This window comes from Cladophialophora carrionii (genome assembly GCF_000365165.1).
Source record: "Cladophialophora carrionii CBS 160.54 unplaced genomic scaffold supercont1.4, whole genome shotgun sequence".
Classification (NCBI taxonomy): Eukaryota; Fungi; Ascomycota; class Eurotiomycetes; order Chaetothyriales; family Herpotrichiellaceae; genus Cladophialophora; species Cladophialophora carrionii.
This window is the reverse complement of record NW_008481829.1, coordinates 666,523-685,882: the sequence shown is the minus strand read 5'-3', so window position 1 is coordinate 685,882 and position 19,360 is coordinate 666,523. Positions and strand designations below refer to the sequence as shown.

The following is a 19,360-nucleotide window of genomic DNA, read 5'->3' as shown; positions in this document are numbered from 1 at the left end:
TATCGCCAGTCCCGACACCCGCTCAATCAAGCGGAATGCCCTCAAACTCTCCATATCCGAGCGCCAAATTCATGTTTTCTGCGCCCGATGTCAGTAGAAGCCTCCGGATAACAGGGGAGATGACTTACGAAGACACTGTGTTGCCGCGCCCTTCAATAAATTATCAATGGTCGCACAAACCACCACCCTCTTTCCACTGCTGTGCACAGCGAATCCGCCAACCTCGACGCCGTGTCTGTTCGCAATGTTTTTCACCGAAGGCGCCTCGCCAATGATTTTCAGTAGCTTCTCTCCCGCATAACGATCCTGATAAATATTTCGAACGTCGCGAGACTTCATCTCTTGCTTCAAGGGAATGTTAATCGTGTGGTGGATACCCTGGAACCATACGGCGACGTGCGGGATGAATGCCACGGAAGTCCCAAGTTGTGTCGAGATCTCGCGTTCGTGAATGTGATCTGTCAAACTGTACGCGACAATGTTGTCTCTGAGGTTGTTGACATCGTTCTTGGGTGACGGTTTTGTGCCTGCCCCTGAATATCCGGAAACGCCAAAGACCGTGGGTTCACCACCGAGATAAGGTACCAATGGAGCAATGCCCAGCTGGGCAGCAGTTGCATAGCAGCCAGGGTTGGAGATTCTGGTGGCTTTGGCAATGGATGAGCGGTCAACCAGCTCTGGGAGACCATATGTCCAGTTGGGGTCAAATCTGTAGTCGGCACTTAGGTCAACAATGACGCTGTTCTTGCCCACTTGGTCAATGGCATCTACAAATGGCTTGCACACGCCATTGGGGAGAGCCATGACCCAGCAGTCGACAGCCCCGTTCTCCTCCATCTGTCGGACGTCTTCAACGCTCAAATTCTCGTAAATGATTTCACGCTTGTTGTAGCCTTCAAGCTTCTTGCCTGCAAGCTCTCGTGACGAGACGTGTCGGAGATCCATGTTAGGATGGCGGTTGAGCAGGTCAACCAGAGCTTTACCGGTGTAGCCCCGAGCGCCGATCAACGCTACCCTCGAAGGCTTACTGTTCGAGCTGTTCTTCGAACCAAGCGGTGGGTTGGGATTCGTCGTGGTGGCGTACGTGCGGATGGCAAGGGCTGGCTTAGTGACATACCTTGCTTGTCGTGCGGCACGTAGAGGATTGGCTGAGGTCGAGTATGACCGTGTTTGAGCCACTCCCTTGGAAGCGGCACGTGCAATGCTTGAAGCACCTTTTCGAGCAGCATCCGCCACCTCGGAGGCCGCTCTCGCGGCACGCTGCAATCTCGACTCGAGATTGATATCACCGAACATCTGTCGTCCGTGCTTGGTGAACTCAACCATCAAGTCCTTGACCTCGTCGCTTGTCTCCAGGCCGTACCAGAACAGCACCTCGCCGTCCTTGGACAAACTGCCGTCGGCCTTATCGAAGAACCATGTCAAATTCTCGTCATCCTCCTTGACCGTCCACATCAACTTGGGGAAATCCTTTTTGATAGCGGAGAAGATGTTGTCGGCGACGTTGGTCAGCCAGCCGTCTCTGGTGATGGTCAGTGTCGCAAGTTGAGCCAAGGTCGTCTCGCGGCTGGGCGGCAAAACAAGAGCAAAGGCCTTCATGGGCTCGTCAAAGTAAGTCTTGAATTCGCGCTCTCGAAGATGGCTGATGTATCGATCCACAACGGCTCTGGCGTCGAGCCCAGCACGGTCACGGATGAGGACATCCTTAAGCTGTTCAAGGTCCTTGAATTGGTCAATCGAGGTGTTGACGTGGACCTTGTTTCCGCGCCGGATTAGGGTGCCGGCACCCGAGTCCGTGAACAACTCTTTCTGCAAATCCGCCGGATGGATGATAGCGACGCTGGAGCTACGGGGGAGGTCCATGAGAAGGTCCTTCATCTCCTTGATCTTCAATCTGGTGCCGTGTCGAACCCACCATTGCTGCATGAGATGGTCGTACTCCTCGTCCAAGTTGATGGCGGATATCTTCTGCTTCGTGTCGCCGTTGAACAGACCACCCTTTTCGGAAAGATAGACGATCTTCAAAGGTTGAAGTGCTCGAGCCAGCTCGCCCGCCGCCACGTCGGCGTTGACGTTGAGCACCTGGCCCTCTGGCGACTCGGCCATGGATGTCAAGATTGGGAGGCATCCTGCCTGTATGGCTGCCTCTATGGGTTTCTTGTCGACCTTAGTGATCTTTCCCACGAGGTTGTATTTCTCCTTGTCGAGGTAGTCTGCTGTGAAAACACCAGATGTGATCGGTCTTGCTCGGACTCCTAGACGTTCAAGTTCTTCGACCAAACGCAGATTCTCTTCCAGAAACAGTGCTCGGGCGATCCCCAGCGTCTTGGGGTCCGTGACCCGGATGCCCTCCTCAAATTGCGGCTCAACTCCTGAGTCTTCCAGGATCTTGTTCAGCTGCGGGCCCGCACCGTGGACAACAACGGGATATAGACCGACATGGTTCAGGAATGCCAGAGCAGACGACAAGGTTTGGAGATGCTCGGTCAAAATAGCACCGCCAACCTTGATAACTGCGAATTGCTGGGAGGAGACGGAGCTGAAGTGTGACAGATATTGCTGCACCTCTCTCTTAGAACCGATGTTGCTCAATAGCTGCACGACTGTAGACCGCGTGGAAGCGTAGCCTTGCGAAGGTGAGGAATATGGTCGTCGAGCAGAGGTCGTCTGGACGGCAAGAGGGGTGTATGAAGGTCTGGCACTTCGCAAAGCTCGACCACACAAGGACGAGGAAGCCGCTCGTCGGGTAACTGCACGCGCAGTAGCAGCTCCCAATGCCGACATTGTGCTCTCAGTACATGCGGCAGCTGGCGAAGAATACGGGGTAGAGGTCTGGGGACGGTGACGTTTCGTCGTCCGGCACCGTAGCGTGACAAAGTCGTGCTCGAGAACTGCGGAGGGGAGATGGAAACAGGAAGCAGAGAACGCAATGAGCCAACCACAGTTCTATCGTCAGAACGCCAGGTGTATATGCCCAGAACGAAGAGAACAAAACTCTGCACAGCGAGCTTCGTCGGTCAAAATTTTCTGCTCGTCTACGGGGTGCAGATAGCAAAAATATTTTGCTATTTTGCGGGGGTGATCATGGCACGAAGTCGACAGTGGGAGAACCAACCACGACCCCAAACCCTGCAGTCCACCAGCCAGAAAACAGCCTCTGCGGTGCTCCTCCGATGGGCGGCGGGTGGCGTGCCCTTTCTCCCTATCAGTGCTCCACCGATTCTCGGCCTAGGCATTGACGTGAGAAGAAAAAAATACTTGAAAATTCTCCAGTGAGGGTATCTTGTCTTCATGCACGATGAGCGCATGTTACTGGTCCTGCCCCTGCCGTAAGTGTCTGATCTCGATGCGAGAGGGCCAACGATAAGGATCGCCGTATATCTTGTCAAGATGTTGGCGATACACACGGCTACTGTAAGAAGGGGATGCGCAGTCAACACAGGACAAAACACTGATAGCTCAGGGACGCATCACCACAACCTGCTCACCACATTTGGTCAATCCTCGTAATCATTTCGTGGATCAGACCTATGATCAGAGAGCAGGATCGGTAGCTTCAGAAATGTCGGCGACAGCGCGGCGTAGAACGAGACACATCGGGCAACACGAGCAAGTGGTTGAAGCATGATCCATTGCATTGACTGAACGCCAGGTTGATAGAGCAAAAAGGCCCGAGGCGCATTATTGTAACAGGAATAGCCCATCCGACCCATCATCCATCAGCAAAGCGCGCTTGAATAGGTGTTGTTCAACTGTTTGTTCCAAGACTTTACGAGCTTCTCTCGCTTCGCTCTTGCTTTTGCTGGTCGTCGTCGTCGCCCATCGTTCCTCCACTGCTGGGAAGACTGTGCTGATCGTAACATTCCAAGTATGGAGCAACCGGTTTCGAAGGCAGACGTGGAGTGCTTATCGGGTAGCCACAACTACAGTCAAGTCAGCACTCTGCAACACCCGTTCATGCGCACAAAGGCACCACATACCGGCTGGGACGATAATCACAATGAGGAGCACAATGACACCGACAATCAAGCACATGCGCATCTTCATATCCTTCCACCACATCTGTTTCCGGACTCTGTTTGCACCCCTCCGGAATCCCTGGGCCGAGACGGCGAGGTTGTCGGTCTTGTCTTGAAGAGAGTCTAGTCGCTCGCCTCGCTGTGACACTTTGTTGATGTTTTCACGCATAACACCAACGGTATCATCGATTTGCTGCGAGAGACTTCAGGTTAGCTGTGGCTCTTAAGCGGAGACGAGGACGGTATGGTCGTGCAGCGTGGCGCAAAGTCATCTGCCTGCGATTTTGGCTTGGACCTAGCCATTGGCAATACAAAGCGGATACATTGCAGTGTCAACCTTGGTCGGCTTAAGACGACCTTCGTCTGCGACAGCTTCGGCTGCAGTCGTCCGCGGTCGACACCGGCAACCTCCCAGTGTGCACGTCAGAAACAGCGGGTTGACCTACCGCTTGTAGAGCAGCCGTTCTCTGGTTTCCACCCTGTTGCGCACCACCTCCCTGGCCGCCCTGAGGGATGTAGGGGTCATAAGGCGCTTCTCTGTCCGACATGTTTGATACAGGTATAAGCGGAGGCTGGGGGAAATGGGTCGGAAAAGGAGGCGATTCAACGAGTGAGCTGTGAATGGACGATCACGGTGACAGTAATGTTGCTGAAATCGGCGACTGATGATTCTGGGAGAGTGTGCTATGTAGTTGAGTGTTGGATCAGGCGAGGATGGTTGATGGGAAAGATAGGTTGAGATGGAGGTTGGAAGAGTTGCTGACGACGGCTGGTAAGTTGGCGCTTTGACCTGCGACAAGCCCCCGGTCTGAGAACGACAGGCCACCGCGGCCGATTCTGAGACGAGCAGCAGCGCCACAGAAATGCGACTCCGGTTCAGAACACGTGATACAGCCAGATCCGTGCTCGCTCTGCTGTCACTTTGCTGTCATTCGATCATTCCTTATTAAAGATTATTTTATGATCTGTTGCAAATTGAGGTGAACTGTTTCCCTGGTCGGGACAGCATGGAAGCCCAGCCTGGACCACGTTCATCTTGACCTTCAGAGGCGCCATCTACCGTCGGCGCCCGTGACTCCACAAAGTCCGACGAGTTCCCAAGCATCGCTGACATGTCCTTCCGCCTCCATCCCTACGCCTCCGCAACCTTGAAGAGGCAGTGCTCTAGGCGAGCGACGTACGGAGTAACATGACAGCCATTTAGCGTGTGCTGCCTAGAACGGAAACAGTTGCAGCTGCTCGGCTTTTCGCTTCCTCCATGCGTGCATTAATAGCGCACTGGCTGCATACCCAGTACTGCACGTTGCTGTGGTTATACATAGCGTGCGTTATGGCTCTCGTGGTGCTTCGTTGCAAGCTTCGATGGTCTCTGTTTATGATGGGATCCTGTCTACATACGCTAGCTATCGTTTGCATCTTGCTAATCCAGTGACCTGTCATTGCGTTGCAGCCAAAGAAATGCGCGCAAAAGGAGGATTTAGTCCTCGTTGCGAGATGAGCCGCGTTCGCCAATCAGAGCCTGCCAAGCACATCCTCGATAGAAATGTCGTGCATCATTGATGTTCCCCGTACTCTGTACATTCACGCGGTCTCTGCACCTGCACTCCATGCAGTCCAATCCTCGACGAAATTCGCAGGCTTTGCAAGAGGCCATTTGTACCATAGTCCTCTGTCGCGCAATGCCCACTTGACGCGATCGTCAGCAACACACCGCGACAGCACAGGACAGGACGGCAGCGGATCGGTTCGTAGCTGCTCACGAGCGCCGCATTGTCCGAAGCCCAAGATGGCTTCCCGGGGGTGGATGTACACCAAGATGGCCGGCATGTATGGATTTTCCTCCTTCACACACATCTTAGATCTATGGACTAAATCATTACAGCTTCACAATATGCTGCATCGGCGGACCAGCACTGATGTACTACGTAACCCCCGCTGAAGGGGAGGTCTTCAAGCGCTTCAATCCCGACCTGCAAAGGCGCAATCTCGAACTGCGTGAACAACGCCTTAAGAACAACGAAGAATTCGTGTCCAAGCTGATCGAGTACTCGAAGTCGGATAAGCCGATATGGGTCGTTGCGGCCGAGGATGAGAAGAGGCAGAAGGCCGAGCAGGTGAAGAGAGCGGCGGGCGAATTGGCGGATAGGGAGAGGATACGAGAGGAGATGAGAAGAGCCCAGGTGGACGGAAGATGATGCGGTAGACACTGCTGCGAAAGGAGATGCCTTGTACAAGTCAACTCACCGGACCTGCTGAAGCAGGGGATTCCTTCAGCACCGGGCGCCATGGTTGACCGAGTCCTGTGCAACGCCGGATGAGTATTGGTCACATTGGATGCTCAATGTCTGTCTTGATGCCTGACCGCCATTCGGTTGGCACTGTCACGCAGAAAGAATATCTTACACGGGGTATGCCAGCTCCCACCTTCCAAAGCGTCCATCATTTGTTTCTGAAAAATCCCCAACGCCAGCCCTTTCGAAGCTTTTTCGCTGAACAACTCTACAAGCCAATGTTCCTTCGGCCTGGAGCACCTCGACGCCTTGCTCATGCCAGTCATCAATCCATTGAGATTCCCAATCTGCTTGAGATCTCGAGCCAGGTTGAGTTCTTTGCCATTCTGAAACTCAACTCTAAAGTATGATCCACCATGCCCCTCCGACAATGAAGAAAATGAGCAGAACAGTCAAGATGCCTGCTCCCGCTTTATCAGCCGCGGTCACCTCGTGTTTGTGCAGATCTCCAGGGCCAATGGGGCTCGATGTTCCAGCATTGGGGTCCCCTTGACTTGTTCCTCCGGAGCCTTCTGTGACAGGCCCTGACACCTCGGTGATCAGATTCGACTGAATTACCTCTAGGGCACACATTTGTTGACCAACTCCGGTTTCGCCGTCGAATATGGCCCCTTTCCACCATTTTGATCCGCAGGACGTACCATTAACACCACCAGTGCAAGTTGCTGCCGCTGCGGCGGCCGATTGCTCCAAGATGGGTTTCAACAGTGGATAGGTGAAAGGCGCTCTGACGATAGTCGCCGCTATCCATCGAGCAAGATAGGCCTTGAACGAGCGTTGGTCCACGTTGCAGGTATCAGAGCCATCGGCATTCACAGCTTCGCATGCCGTCTCCTTCATGATGTTACCCTCTAGGAAAACGTTGAGTCTGGAAATGATCCCACTGATGCGGTCTGCCCAGACTTGACTACCATCAGTCTATTTGGCAAAGGTCAGTCCTCCCGTGTTCCCTTATCGAGGAGTGCGCACACTTACATAATTGTACATATTGGCAGCCCCCACGAGAAAAGTGCCGGCGTTGTAAGTCCACTGAATATGATCGAGCTCGGTGCAATTGAGATTGTCGTCACTTCCGTCGAAAAAATTGTACTGCTCGTCTCGCAATCCGATAGCCGTGACCCAATCCCACATGCGGTCGGCCCAGTCGGCGTATGTCTGGTTGCCAGTATACACAGCCAGTCGAGCCCCCATGTTGAAGAAGCAGCCATTGGAGATGGTGTTCTTGTAATTGTACCCGTTGTTGAAGGCGAAGATCTGCCACTTCAGTCCACCACCGCAGGACATGGTATCCCAGCGAGCGGCCTGGGTGTTGAAGACGGCCTGCGCCAAAGCGAGCCACTGTGGTTGGTCCGAGGGTGGATTGGGGAATACATTTTCTGCGGCAGAGAGAGCGGCCATGCCCCAAAATGCTTGGTCATCGTTTCCTTCGGTCTTGGTTTGGTTTGGAGGCATAAAATCATTGTCTGGACCAACTTGATGAAGCATGGCCTGAGTCGTGATCTCATTGTAGGAGGCGTCGCCAGTAAAGTACCAGTAGTCGATCAGGGCTCCGAACATGGCACCAGCTTCCCACCAGTAGTACGGTGCAGGAAGATTTCCAGGAACATCTCCAGGGCGGTACCCGGTATAGTATGTTACCATCTCATCAGCGACTATCTTTGCAGCACTCTTTATGGAGTCGGGACTCGACAGGTCGAGGTCTATCGCTAGCGCATTCTGGGTAAAGAGTAAAGCGGACAAGGTGAGGTGCAGGAGAGGTCTTCTTCGAAAAGGCCTCATTGTTCTTTCGTGGGGTGGGATAATCAAGGGTGACAAGAGCTTCCACGGACAACGAGCCTGCTCAAGTCGCCGTTTGTCTCGTCAATCACCACGGGAATTCTCGAAGTACTCGTGCTCGCAATGGTCTTCGAATAGCGATGAGTTTCCGTTAGGATTGGTTCGTTTAACGTGGGGGCGATCTCAATCCCGGTCGCAGATCTCAGATCCCCCGATGACGTGCCGACGGCGCCGGGAGGTGGAGCGAGAGGCAGTAGTAAGGAAAATAACGAGTGGCCGGTTCTGCGCAACAAGTTGAGAGTGAAAAAGATTCGAGCACGGCGACGAGGAGTGAGGGTTGGGTGAAGGAGGACGCAGTCACCGCGGCGGAGTGGATATTCTTTGATTCTTGTGTCCTTGTTCTGTCTCGAAAGGTCTCATGCACGTCCGGGAATGCAAGGCACTGCGCAACGCAACACCAAACGCCACGGCTGTGACGGGATGTGGCGGAAGGACTTTACAGGTTAGGCGGCGGGAGTGGGGGATGCCCGTTGGCTGTATGACGCCTAGGCTTGCAGAGGGCATTCCAAACTTGCTCTGAACAAACGCTACGGAATGCACGGCGGTGGCATGCCACCTATGTCCCTCTTCTCTCCCTGCGATACTCAGATAAGGACAAAAGGACTAGTTCGCCGGATCTTTGAGGATGGATCTGGCTGTGAGCACTCGGTGGCAGGATGCAGCTCCAAGTGCTTCCTGGGAGCGAGCTGTGCGTTATCTTTCTCAAGAGCTGCTGGCCCTTGATCACCCAAGGATGGTGCCCAGCTGCCCAGCAGCCCAGCCTCGTGCCCAGAAGGTCATCCCGATATCCGCGTCACCACTTTCTTGTCTGCACGCTTTCGTCACCACTTCTTCACCCGACCGCTCTTGCGAGAGGTTCCAAAACGGTAACAGTGCTCAGCCCCAGGTCAAGTGACGGTTGCAAGCTACTGGAGTAAGCCACGTTGCCTTGCCTTGCGACGGTTTAATATGCCAGCGTCGGTCCCTTGCTCCATGTTTGACAGGAGCCCCGACGTCCGCACTTTCTCCATAACAATTGTCTCACCACTACGATAGGCTTACAGCAGCCCGCAATATGGCATGGCAAGCTTGGAAGTATCAGTTATCCGTCCTGCAGCTGGCGACAAGCAATTAAGGAGACATGAACGGAGTAGACTTTTAGCCGCCGTCCGACTCCAAGCCGGCTCGACCTCCTCCGTACGGAGTACTCGGGCCCCAATTTCATCTCTAGCCCCGGGAGGAATTTTCTACCGTGGAACAGCCGCCTTGATCCAGGCTATCTGCACTCTATCATTTGGTGTAGTACTCTTAACGATTGCATGAAGTCCCCTTCGGATTCCTACAGGTGAGGTGAGGCTGGTTCGAAGGCTTAGACTCAGCCTGCAGGAGGTGTCGAGGCCCGCTCCAGTTTTGTGCAACTCCTCGTGGCGGATGGGAGCGTGATAGCCAATTGAGCAAGCCGGCCGAAATCAGCTTCAGACAAGCACCTGCAGCTTCTCGTCCGAACAGCAGGCCGTTCAGAACGCATTGCACTCGGTTCTCTTTGAGCGTGATGAAACATCGAATTGACTACTGTCACTCCGGTGCAGAGAAGCTGTTGTCCCACAGTCGTCAGCGAGGTCCACATTCCCAACCTTGGTCCCTCCTCCGTGGATTTCAGATGGAAGAAACCTTGACCTTCGTCACTGCACCCGGCAAGGGGGAGGACAAGGGGCCTGGGCAGAAAGGATATTAAACCACACGTGATTCTTGGATGGCGGATATGAGCCAACTCGATTTTCAGGTATTCTCTCCTCCCTCTTTCACCTCCGCAGCGGACACATTCTGAAGCCTCGGCAAACTGAGCAGGGATCTTGTCGGGATCGCGACGAGGGAGAATCCGGGGTGATACTGTGGGAACAAATCAGATTGTGGCTCGCTTGTGGATGTCTTCCATCAATGAGACCCGAGAGAGGTGCCCATCCTGGAGGGATTCCCTACGGGAAGTTTAGCCAGAAGCCTGGTGGCTGTAGTTGCATCAAAGAACGCTGCCGGTATTTCCATGGCAAAGGCGATGCCGGATGGGAGTTTGGAGAGGCAAGCTTTCCACCTGTAGCACACTCACATCCGGAAGATCGGGAGTATCAGCTCCATGTCAACACGACAAGCAAATTGATCTTCAACTGCTCAATGTAGTGCAGAATTGCAAAGCATCACAAGTCAGTGAAGAAGTGCACAACGGCGATAGAACGAATAGGTCATTCTGAGAATCCAGGGATACCCCCAGCACGGAGGCGAGACTTGCCATCTGATTGATTCGTACCGGCCAACACCCTCCTCGGTTTCGCTATATCGTCCACGGGCCAGAGCGTAGACTAGCAATCCAAGCATACAGCCTTTCCTGAGACTTCTCTTTCCGACCGTAGCAGTTTCCCCGCAAAGTTGTTGTACCACGCTGCCACCACATAGCCCAACGTAGCAGCCATCGGAGCTTCCATTAAGTTGGACATTCCTACTGTTCTCGTCCGCTTCATGGCCCAGCCTCGCTCTTCTTGTCCATCTTCAACAACTTCAAAATCTCACTGTCGTTGTCCCCGATGACGGCGCGCCCCTCGTTCCAATCCACCGTCACCGGCCGAATAAACAGACCTCCGTCCTCTTTGACCTTCCTCAACGCATCACTCTCGCTGGCCGCACCCTTGACCAGCTCCCCGGCCCTGCCACTGCCCACATACTCGAAGATACTCCGCAGCTGATCGGGCGTCGGTGGCGCCTCTGTGACTTCCAGATCGAAGGGATCGGTGCGCGTGACGGTCTGGTTCTGGTGGGAGTGATCGGACGCCTGGTCTTCCGTGGCGCTCTGGGCAGCCTGCGCGGATGCCTGCTTCAGGAGGGTTTGGGCCCGGACGCTCGCTTGGACGGACGGTCGGTGGAAGAGGGTAATTACGTCGAGTGTTTTGCCCTGCCAGCGGGTGAGAGAGGGATGCGTTAGTCTCTGCTCGAACATGCATGACAGACTGTGGAAGCTTTCATACTGCGCGGAACATTTTGGACACAAAACCTTTCATAGGCTTGGGCTGCCACATCAGAAGGGAGAATAATGATCTCGGTTTCGGTTTCGAAGCCGGAGGAATGGGCGCGGCTCCAAGGTGGATATATGAAGTAGTGGTCAGTCCAGTCTACGTACAGTAACAGGTCATGGCACTCGCTGGTGGTGCTTGCACGTAATTTGCAACACAGCGTCGATCGCTTGAAGCTCACGACGATCAATCAGTCGCTGTGGTCTCCAAACTACGTCATTGGATTGGACGCTACGTTCTCCGCTTTGATCTACACCGCAGCTTGTTCTTTCTTCCCCAGCTTCAAATATTGGCCCTGGACGAAGGGAAGAACACGTTGAAGACCAATTTGCTACTGCAGTGGTGTGGCTGCGTCAAGTCATCAACCGCCGCTTTTCTGATCCCTGTGATATGCCTTTCCTTCGTAGAGGATTCCTCTAGGCACGGCATCAACCTACGTCTTCACCTTCGACTGCTGAGCCTTGTCTGATATTCCGAGGAACCCTTCTTTATAGCCTGACGCCTTAGAAGGATATGCAAGGGACATGAAAACTCACGCTCTTTCCATACCGGGCGGAGCAGCTTGCCTACTGCTAGACTTGATCTCCCGCAATGTCAAGATCTCTGTTGGAAGTTCACATCGAAATGGTTGCACTGCACGGAGTACTGCTCCGACCTAATTGTGTTCGAGGGCAACTCCCTTGCTATGAATGCAGCAATTTAGTCAACTCCACATACGTTCTGAGATCGGAATTGCCTGCAATAGATATATCCATGCACCAGCTGGTCGGAGTAATTGCCATGTACAGGCGGCTTTGAGACTTCTAACACGCCGTCGCTGCATCCTTTCCGTTCCAGGCACCAGGAGGTTGTTCAGAAACAGTCCCCATTCATTTGTGTTGGGCTTGCAAGATCAATACAAGAAGAGTGGGAGCTGTAGCGCCGGCCTGGACACTCAGGAGAAATACCTCGTCCTTGGCGCCAGATGGTGCGTAGAACTGCACAGTTAGAAGGAGTGTGACAATCCAGTTTCCTACCTGTGCTTCTATGGAGCAACTTGCTTAAGACGGATGACGATTTTGAAATGCATTCCTGGAGAGAGTGGCATATCTCGGCGTGTGACAATCTGGAACTCTGCCTACCTCACAGGGCGAGCATTATATTTTGGAAGACTACTATGTATACAAACGTGCGTATACTTTGCGGCCAGGATGAACACGACGAATAGAAGAGGTTTGACTTTCGATTGACGGGTGGAGCGTGCCACGCTGGGCGCAATCCGTGTCCCTCGTACTCCGTACAGTTCTGTGGGTTAGTGGATTTGCCAGCCTGAACTCGGTAGAGAACTGAGCCTGACGGGCGTGATCGTCTCCTCTTCCGAGCGCCGTCTGTCACCCCCCTCTACGCCGTACGCTCCGTCGAATGAATGTCCAACGCTCACGGCTGGTGCGCCTCTGCGCACAAATGCAACACTGCGGCGACTTGCTTCTTTCTTGCCGCCAGGCACTGCCACGTGGTGTGCGCGACGATTAGTACCTTGCATGATGACTGCCCTAGCATTATATAAGAGAAAAGTGACACGTTTCGTGTTACCTTCTTCGTGGCGAAGGGCAAATTAGTTTCTCGATTGATCCTTTTCACCACCGGGTTCCAAAATGCCAGGCTAATCGTCGATGGTCAGGTCACCCCGATCATGGCCTCCGTCGCAAGGTGCGATCATGCCAAAGCGCAGCGGCTAGGTCTACTTGACCTCCCACCAGAAGTACGCCACGAGATCTACAGGCAGCTCTTCTGCCACAAGCCGTCGCCCATCACCTTGGGCGTGCAAGATTTCTTCACCCGGTGGGCCTCGTTTTCACCGGCCGACGAGCTACAGGAGCCTACCTTCTACACCGCGCTGTTTCGGGTGAACAAGGCCATTTCGCGCGACGCGCTGCAGTACGCCTACTCGGCCAACTCGTTCCGGTTCGACAGGGACATTGAGACCTTCTGCAACCTCGGGCCTGTCGCGCTCGCGTCGATCAAGACTCTTCGCGTCTACAAGAACGCGTGGTTAAACAGCTCCTACGCCACGACCTTTTGGCAAACCATCAACCAGTGCTGCTCGAGTCTCGAGCTTCTTGTCGTCGAGGCGGCGTCGCACGTCCTGCTGAGCGCAATACCCTATTTGAGGCACTTCATGGCGTCGATCCCTGCTCGTCAGGCAAAGCCGAGGCTGATCTTGGATCTTACCGTGCTGGACCGGCACTTCTCTTTTGACTTTCCAGACCGCGAATATCAATCGGCTCGGCAAGATCTGGAGGAGAACATTATGGGAAACAAAGCCTCCGCGGATTATGCGCCCACGCCACAGTATACGTACGTGATGCGACTGCCAAGGCACGTCAAGGAGATTCGGTTTGTACTGGACATGGGGCCGGGCGCGTTTCGGGCGTTGGCGGGGACGTTGAAGGAAGCCACCGACCTGTTCTTCGTGGAATCCAATGACATTCCACCAGTCGCTGGAGACGGCATTGAAGGTCGTGGGATACGCCACTGCTTCGTCTGGCAGGAGACGGGTGCCCAGGTGAACAACAAGCGCTAGCCATGAGATGCGCCGAACGACATGGAAATCTGGCATCGAGTCGGTGGTTGTTTCCACACAAGGCAACTTCGCCAAAATGGATATGACTGAGATCTGGTGTGAAGAGGAACATGAAACTCGAGGAACCACTACGTCGTGAAAGCAGTGGCTGCGGTAGCGCCAGCGGCGATGATGCGACTTCGTCGGCACTACCACCCACCGGGAGATGGTGTCGTCTTGGTGGCGTGCACTGCCCTTGAAACGACGTTTTCATCCATTGCATGCTTCATCAATGTCCAGTTCCACCAACATATGGCACTTTCACGTTCGGGGATTGCCGTCATAGCATGACTGTGCCTCGAGATTGGAAGCAGAGGCCTGAAAAGAGAGTCCTCAGTCGACAACTTATCACAAATGGGACCAGATGTCAGGTGTCAGATCAACAGTGGAAGACAAGATCTCCAGTACGGAATATGTGAGATGGATTTTGAAAAAAAAACGCTCAGGAACTCTGCTACGGTATTTCCCACACGTGTGACCACGCGAGACGATAAAGTCTCTTGGGCCGGGCAGGCAAAAAGGGGCCGAGACGTGATGAGAGGTCTCAACAAGGCTGTAGGTGGCGTCTGGACGACCAGGATTTCGCGCCTCGTCGGCACATCTAGCATGATCCGCTGAGATCGAGGATGGGGAATCAATCAGGTGAGGGAGGACTGAGGCAAAAGGGGGCGTTTCAGCCCAAGGAGGCGTTTTCGATTTTAGACTCCAAGCCGTTGGGGGCCATAAGGTTCAGGCCCGGACGCATTCGCAGCTCGATGCTTATGATGTTGAAGAATCCCAGTTCTACATAACCTCAGGCCCTTGTGGCAGTGGGGAACCGTCGCTCTAGCGATGGGTGTCGATTGATGACCGGTGTCTGTCCGCAAGAGATACTTTAGCGAGGTCACCGTAGGGACATTCTGGGTACAGTCGCCTGCTGCCCGACTCCTGAATGTTGCGGGTACTCAGTACAGGTTGGGAAAGCATGGAGTTACCCAAACCGATCGCCGGCACGGCAGGCATGTCTGGCAAGAAAACGCCCGTACGCGATCCGTTCTATCAGAACCAGGGGACTGGCGCTTTGACATTCCCATGTGCGACGTTGAGGTCTGCGCTTGACCTTTTTCCCTCCGACGCGGGACAATCTGATGTTCGTCCGTCCGCATGTAGATACCCGAAACATCTGTTGAGAGACAGCCACCCACAGCCTTGCCGAAAAAGCCGAGATTACAGGTGTCCCAGAAGAGGACGATTTTCACGTCAGCTCTGGGCGATCCGGCGTATCGAGACAAAAATGCACTTCACCACCGGCCAATGAGTCTCACACCATTTACCAGGTTTCACTACTTGATTTCGAGGTCCAGATAGAGACAGAAGACCAAAGAGACAAGGCGGGTGCGGGTCAGGCCACGCCCCCCTTTTGTCATTGTGCAATGATACGAAAGTCCTCAGCGCGAAGGTGGTCCGAAGGCCATGTTGGAAGGCCAGTTCGTCGTTGGGCAAAGGCCCGCAGACCGGTTGACACAATCTCCGACACAGGGTTTGATACGGGGTTGTGGACTTTGCCTCGAGGAGGCTGAAGGTCTGCAGACGTTTCAAGGGCAACGTGAGAAGCGGTAGGACATCAAATCGACGAGCCCGAAACGTCAGGCCCGGTACGGAGTACTGTGTAAGGCTGGCTAAGGATGGAGAATAATGAGGGAGAGGGCGTGCCTTCGGATGCTGCAGGAGGGCCGCCCGTCCAGCGACCAATCGCGCACTCCTAAGCCCAATGAGCCTTCCGGAGCGGAGCAGCCCCCAAAAAGAGCCCCCGGGCGAGCAGCTGTCAGCCCCAAGACCCGGGAAAAACGCGATCTGCAGGGGCAGCGTGGGCGATGGTTTGGAACCCAGCGCGGTGCGTCGCCTAGGGACGCCGCCCATTGGCCACCCCCTAGACTGTTTGTCCTTCCCGCCTGCCCCTCCCTCCCAGTTAGTGTCGGCAGAGCCTGGGCATTGCTCTTTGCCGCGTGACAACCCCAAGTCCGAAATTGCTCTGGTACAGCGAGGCACTCATGTTTGACGTAAAGTGCTGACTGAGGTCAGGTCGAAAAGGCGAATCGCATGGGATGCGAGGCCACGCGACAACCAAGACCGCCCCGAAACAAGTGACAATCATCACCTACAGATACCAACTGTGACCTGGTAGGACTACTCATAGGTTTCGACGACAAATACCTGCACATCAGCGACGGGGCAGAGAAACGTCGATCATCAGGGGAAAAATAATTAGAGTTACTGTGCGGAGAACGGAGTCTCGTAGTGAAGTCAATAATAATGAGCCTGACGCTGGCGACGATCCGCACACGAGTCTCTCTACACACTAATGGGCCTGATTTTCAGCTGGCTGGTGCAGGCACACACGGTACGGAGGACACAGGTGGCCACTGAAAGAGCGGAAGCATGGCTTTGTCCCATAGTCATAGAGACTTCCCGTTATTCTGCATGTCTCATGCGGCCTCATCCTTGCTTCAAAAGCGTGGCAGCCTCAAGGCGCTGCGCCGATCGAACTAAGGGAAGGATATCGATTCACGGTGGCGGTTTCTGCAGCACATCATGGCTGGCTGAACCCCCAGGAAGACGGCCATGCTAGGTAGAGTCGGGTTGGACTCAGGTGGTATGGATGCGGCGTGCAGTAGAGGCATGTGAGGATTCGATGAACAAGCAAACGCCCAACAGGTGTGGAGCCTCCCACCCGAAGCGTCTGCATGCTTGGGAGCAAATGCCGGCGTCTGAACAAATGAGGTGGCAGCCACATGGCTCTGGAGATTGCTTTGATCGGGCTCAAGTCGCTTAAAGGAGTACGACCAAATGGGAGAATCCGCTACGGCGCTGTGTGGCAAGACTTAGCCCGAAGCTAAATGATGGATACGAGGAGGCCGGAGTGGGGTTGCGAAAGGTCACTGCGGTGCAAGTGACCTGCCTGACACAGCGACAAGTGTGGTTTGCTCCAGGCTCCCCATGGTATCGAAGCGCTTGTTTGACCCGTCACGTTCAGTGCGCAGTCCTCTGTACAGGCCGCCCATTGATCAGTAAGGCTCTGTCCTAGTTGAGTAAAGAGTGAGGCCGAACAACTGCATGACGTCTGCGACAGCGAAGCAGAATGTCGTCGCACGGCGGGGAGAATCCTCAGAGTGGGTAAGTAGCAGAAAAAGCGTCAGTATCACCATCAGTCGCAGTCGCAGGCTACTGTGTATCAGAACAGAACCTCGGATGGAGACGACGTTGACGGATAACCCTTTGGTGGTGACCACGCCGGAAGGGATCCGACGCGATGGCTAATGTCCTTTGACTTTGCTCGTGGTCGTGATGGGCCCACTCGAAACGCTTTGATCAATGTCGCGTCCGTGCGAGTGGGGAGTGATGTTCTGGTGCCGACAACGATCAGGATTTATTCCTTTTGCCTGTCTCGTCTGTCCCTCTCCAGACTGAGTTTAGTCAGATATAGATTGAGGGGACATCAGATCGGCAAACAGACTAGCTCCCTGGCATCTCGCCTATATTCCCTACTAAGTCATCGTGGTGTGAGCTAGAGTGATGCCCTGGAAGCCTTCATGGTCATTTACCGCCTGGCTTGTACTTGGTACACCGCGCGCTTTGTGTGCTGGGGTATGTTCGAGGATCCAAATATCCACACTACGTACTCCGTATTGTGTATAACAAGAGGCCAGGGCCAGGGTGTCTGAACGAGTAGGTGGAACACACAGAAGAAATGGTCATTCGACACCAAGTCGAGGATGGTGGGCACCAAATGAACGCCGAACACGAGTCACTATTGCAGGGGGAAGTCGGGGTCTGGAGAACGAGAAATCCTGCTACTGTGGTCACCCAATCAAGGGTAAGTAAAATAGGATGCATGCACAGATCAGGACATCGACACCCCAAAAATGCTCCCGATCTGAAGATACACAGACTCATTGGTGACCGTGACCGTGATTTGACTGAATCACTGTATGCTGGTACTGTGGCAAGTGCGGGCGGGCGTCCATCTTGCATATCCAAGTCTGGCAGGTCGTAAATGTGAAGTGAGGTGCGAGTGAGGTGCAAGTGAGCTGATGCTCATCAGGGAAAGTATCACATTGAGTTGACAGACACAACCACCTGACCATACTGGGTATTGTGCGATCAAAGTCACTGCCTTGTTCTATACCGTGAACTTCTCTTTTCTTTGTGCCCAGTTTTGTGCCTCAGCCACAGGATGTACCCGTAATACGTGACAAGTCCCAGACAGGCGATTCGTACCGGAGAAGGCAACTGGCACGGCTGGCAAAGTTTTCCCTATTATTCGGTGGTCAGCTTCGAAATAATTCATCGTCGTGGACCAGCTGCCAGTGTCTCCGGAACCCGCGATCCCCAGCGCTTGACACCACTCCACCCACAGCACTCCCAGTAGTCAGTGCCAGTAGTGTATCTTGTTCCCGTCACAAATGGGTCCAAGCTTGTTCCAGCATAGTCGGGCCTCAGCATCCAATTTCTTGCCATCCCTTTTCGGCGTCGAACTCTAGCCGCAGCGCTCGGTCCAGACTGCTTTCTTCAACGACGGAAACTGAGACCAACCGACTGGGTCCCCTGTCGACATATGGACTATTTGGTCATGGTGAAAAACTGGTCGGAGGCAGTTCGCTCGGTCCCCCTGCCTGCGCCCCTAGCCATTTCCGTGGCCGCCCACCTCCCTTCCCTGGGACTCTCGAGTCTCCATCTCTGCATGTCCAGATGGGTGTGACTCCACCATCCACACCAGCGCATCCTGGCAATCAGCAATCAGCAATCAGCGTGTGCCAATGTTGTTCACGCTCACGCCTAACCCCTTCAGAGTTTACGGCCTCGCGTCCACCCCATCCCAGCGCCCGTCAAGCCTGCAGCCGACAGTCAAGTGCTATCGCGCCCATGCCCATCACATCCTAGCACCTCCTGTCTCCGATGTCCATTTTCGACCAGCACTCCTCTTTTTAGGCGAAGCAGGCGACAGGCCCGTCCAGCCAGCCGGCCGCCAGCTGCCCGCTAAGAGCGCCATGTGCTGCCCCGACCAAAAGGATCGGGACTCTGGTACTCTTCGAATCTTTGAAATCGTCTTGCAATCGCTCTTTTCGCAGCCTGATGTGAAATCTTCCCCAATCTCTCCATCTGCGCGAGCGACCTCTGCCTCAAGGGCCGGTGACGAGCCTGGAAACGACGTCCTCTGCACTTTATCGCACCAGCCCGTCCTCGATCAGCACGGGATATAGCAATCTGAGTCGGCGCAGATCTCTTTGCCCGATCATCAACAGGACGAGAGCCGATTGAGACGCAGCCCCACGGCCACTGAGAAGCCCCGAAAAACCATCCGGTCCCAGTCAGAAACTGATCTTCATTCAATATCGATCCACCCTCCGACACGGTCTTGCATCGCACCAGATCGTGCTGTAGAACACACATTTTTGGAGATACATTTCAACGGAGGTCCACACTTTCGAGCAGCAAATATTGGGTACCCTTCAGATCGCACGCGCGGGCATATCCAACAGTAAGGGCAACGAAGTCACCCACCAGGGCTGTACCCATACTCGGCGAACCACTACG

General features: G+C 54.2%; 6 protein-coding genes across 6 annotated transcripts; 2 read left to right on the top strand and 4 right to left on the bottom strand.

Annotated features, from left to right (window-relative positions):
• Positions 1 to 22: 22 nt before the first annotated feature.
• Positions 23 to 2,784, bottom strand: G647_04922 (N-acetyl-gamma-glutamyl-phosphate reductase; the record flags this gene model as incomplete). Its single annotated transcript, XM_008729258.1, has 2 exons — positions 23 to 78; positions 129 to 2,784. 2 exons carry the CDS (start codon positions 2,782 to 2,784, stop codon positions 23 to 25), a joined length of 2,712 nt encoding a protein of 903 aa, XP_008727480.1.
• Positions 2,785 to 3,906: 1,122 nt separating this feature from the next.
• Positions 3,907 to 4,567, bottom strand: G647_04921 (uncharacterized protein; the record flags this gene model as incomplete). Its single annotated transcript, XM_008729257.1, has 3 exons — positions 3,907 to 3,923; positions 3,981 to 4,212; positions 4,466 to 4,567. The coding sequence occupies 3 exons, from the start codon at positions 4,565 to 4,567 to the stop codon at positions 3,907 to 3,909; spliced, it is 351 nt and encodes a 116-aa protein (XP_008727479.1).
• A 1,368-nt stretch (positions 4,568 to 5,935) lies between these two features.
• On the top strand, positions 5,936 to 6,214 carry G647_04920 (uncharacterized protein; the record flags this gene model as incomplete). Its single annotated transcript, XM_008729256.1, has 1 exon — positions 5,936 to 6,214. The coding sequence occupies one exon, from the start codon at positions 5,936 to 5,938 to the stop codon at positions 6,212 to 6,214; it is 279 nt and encodes a 92-aa protein (XP_008727478.1).
• A 435-nt stretch (positions 6,215 to 6,649) lies between these two features.
• On the bottom strand, positions 6,650 to 8,089 carry G647_04919 (uncharacterized protein; the record flags this gene model as incomplete). Its single annotated transcript, XM_008729255.1, has 2 exons — positions 6,650 to 7,228; positions 7,286 to 8,089. The coding sequence occupies 2 exons, from the start codon at positions 8,087 to 8,089 to the stop codon at positions 6,650 to 6,652; spliced, it is 1,383 nt and encodes a 460-aa protein (XP_008727477.1).
• A 2,545-nt stretch (positions 8,090 to 10,634) lies between these two features.
• Positions 10,635 to 11,111, bottom strand: G647_04918 (uncharacterized protein; the record flags this gene model as incomplete). The annotated part of the gene is made up of 1 exon (XM_008729254.1): positions 10,635 to 11,111. One exon carries the CDS (start codon positions 11,109 to 11,111, stop codon positions 10,635 to 10,637), a length of 477 nt encoding a protein of 158 aa, XP_008727476.1.
• Positions 11,112 to 12,856: 1,745 nt separating this feature from the next.
• G647_04917 (uncharacterized protein) lies at positions 12,857 to 13,747 on the top strand (the record flags this gene model as incomplete). Its single annotated transcript, XM_008729253.1, has 1 exon — positions 12,857 to 13,747. One exon carries the CDS (start codon positions 12,857 to 12,859, stop codon positions 13,745 to 13,747), a length of 891 nt encoding a protein of 296 aa, XP_008727475.1.
• Positions 13,748 to 19,360: the final 5,613 nt, after the last annotated feature.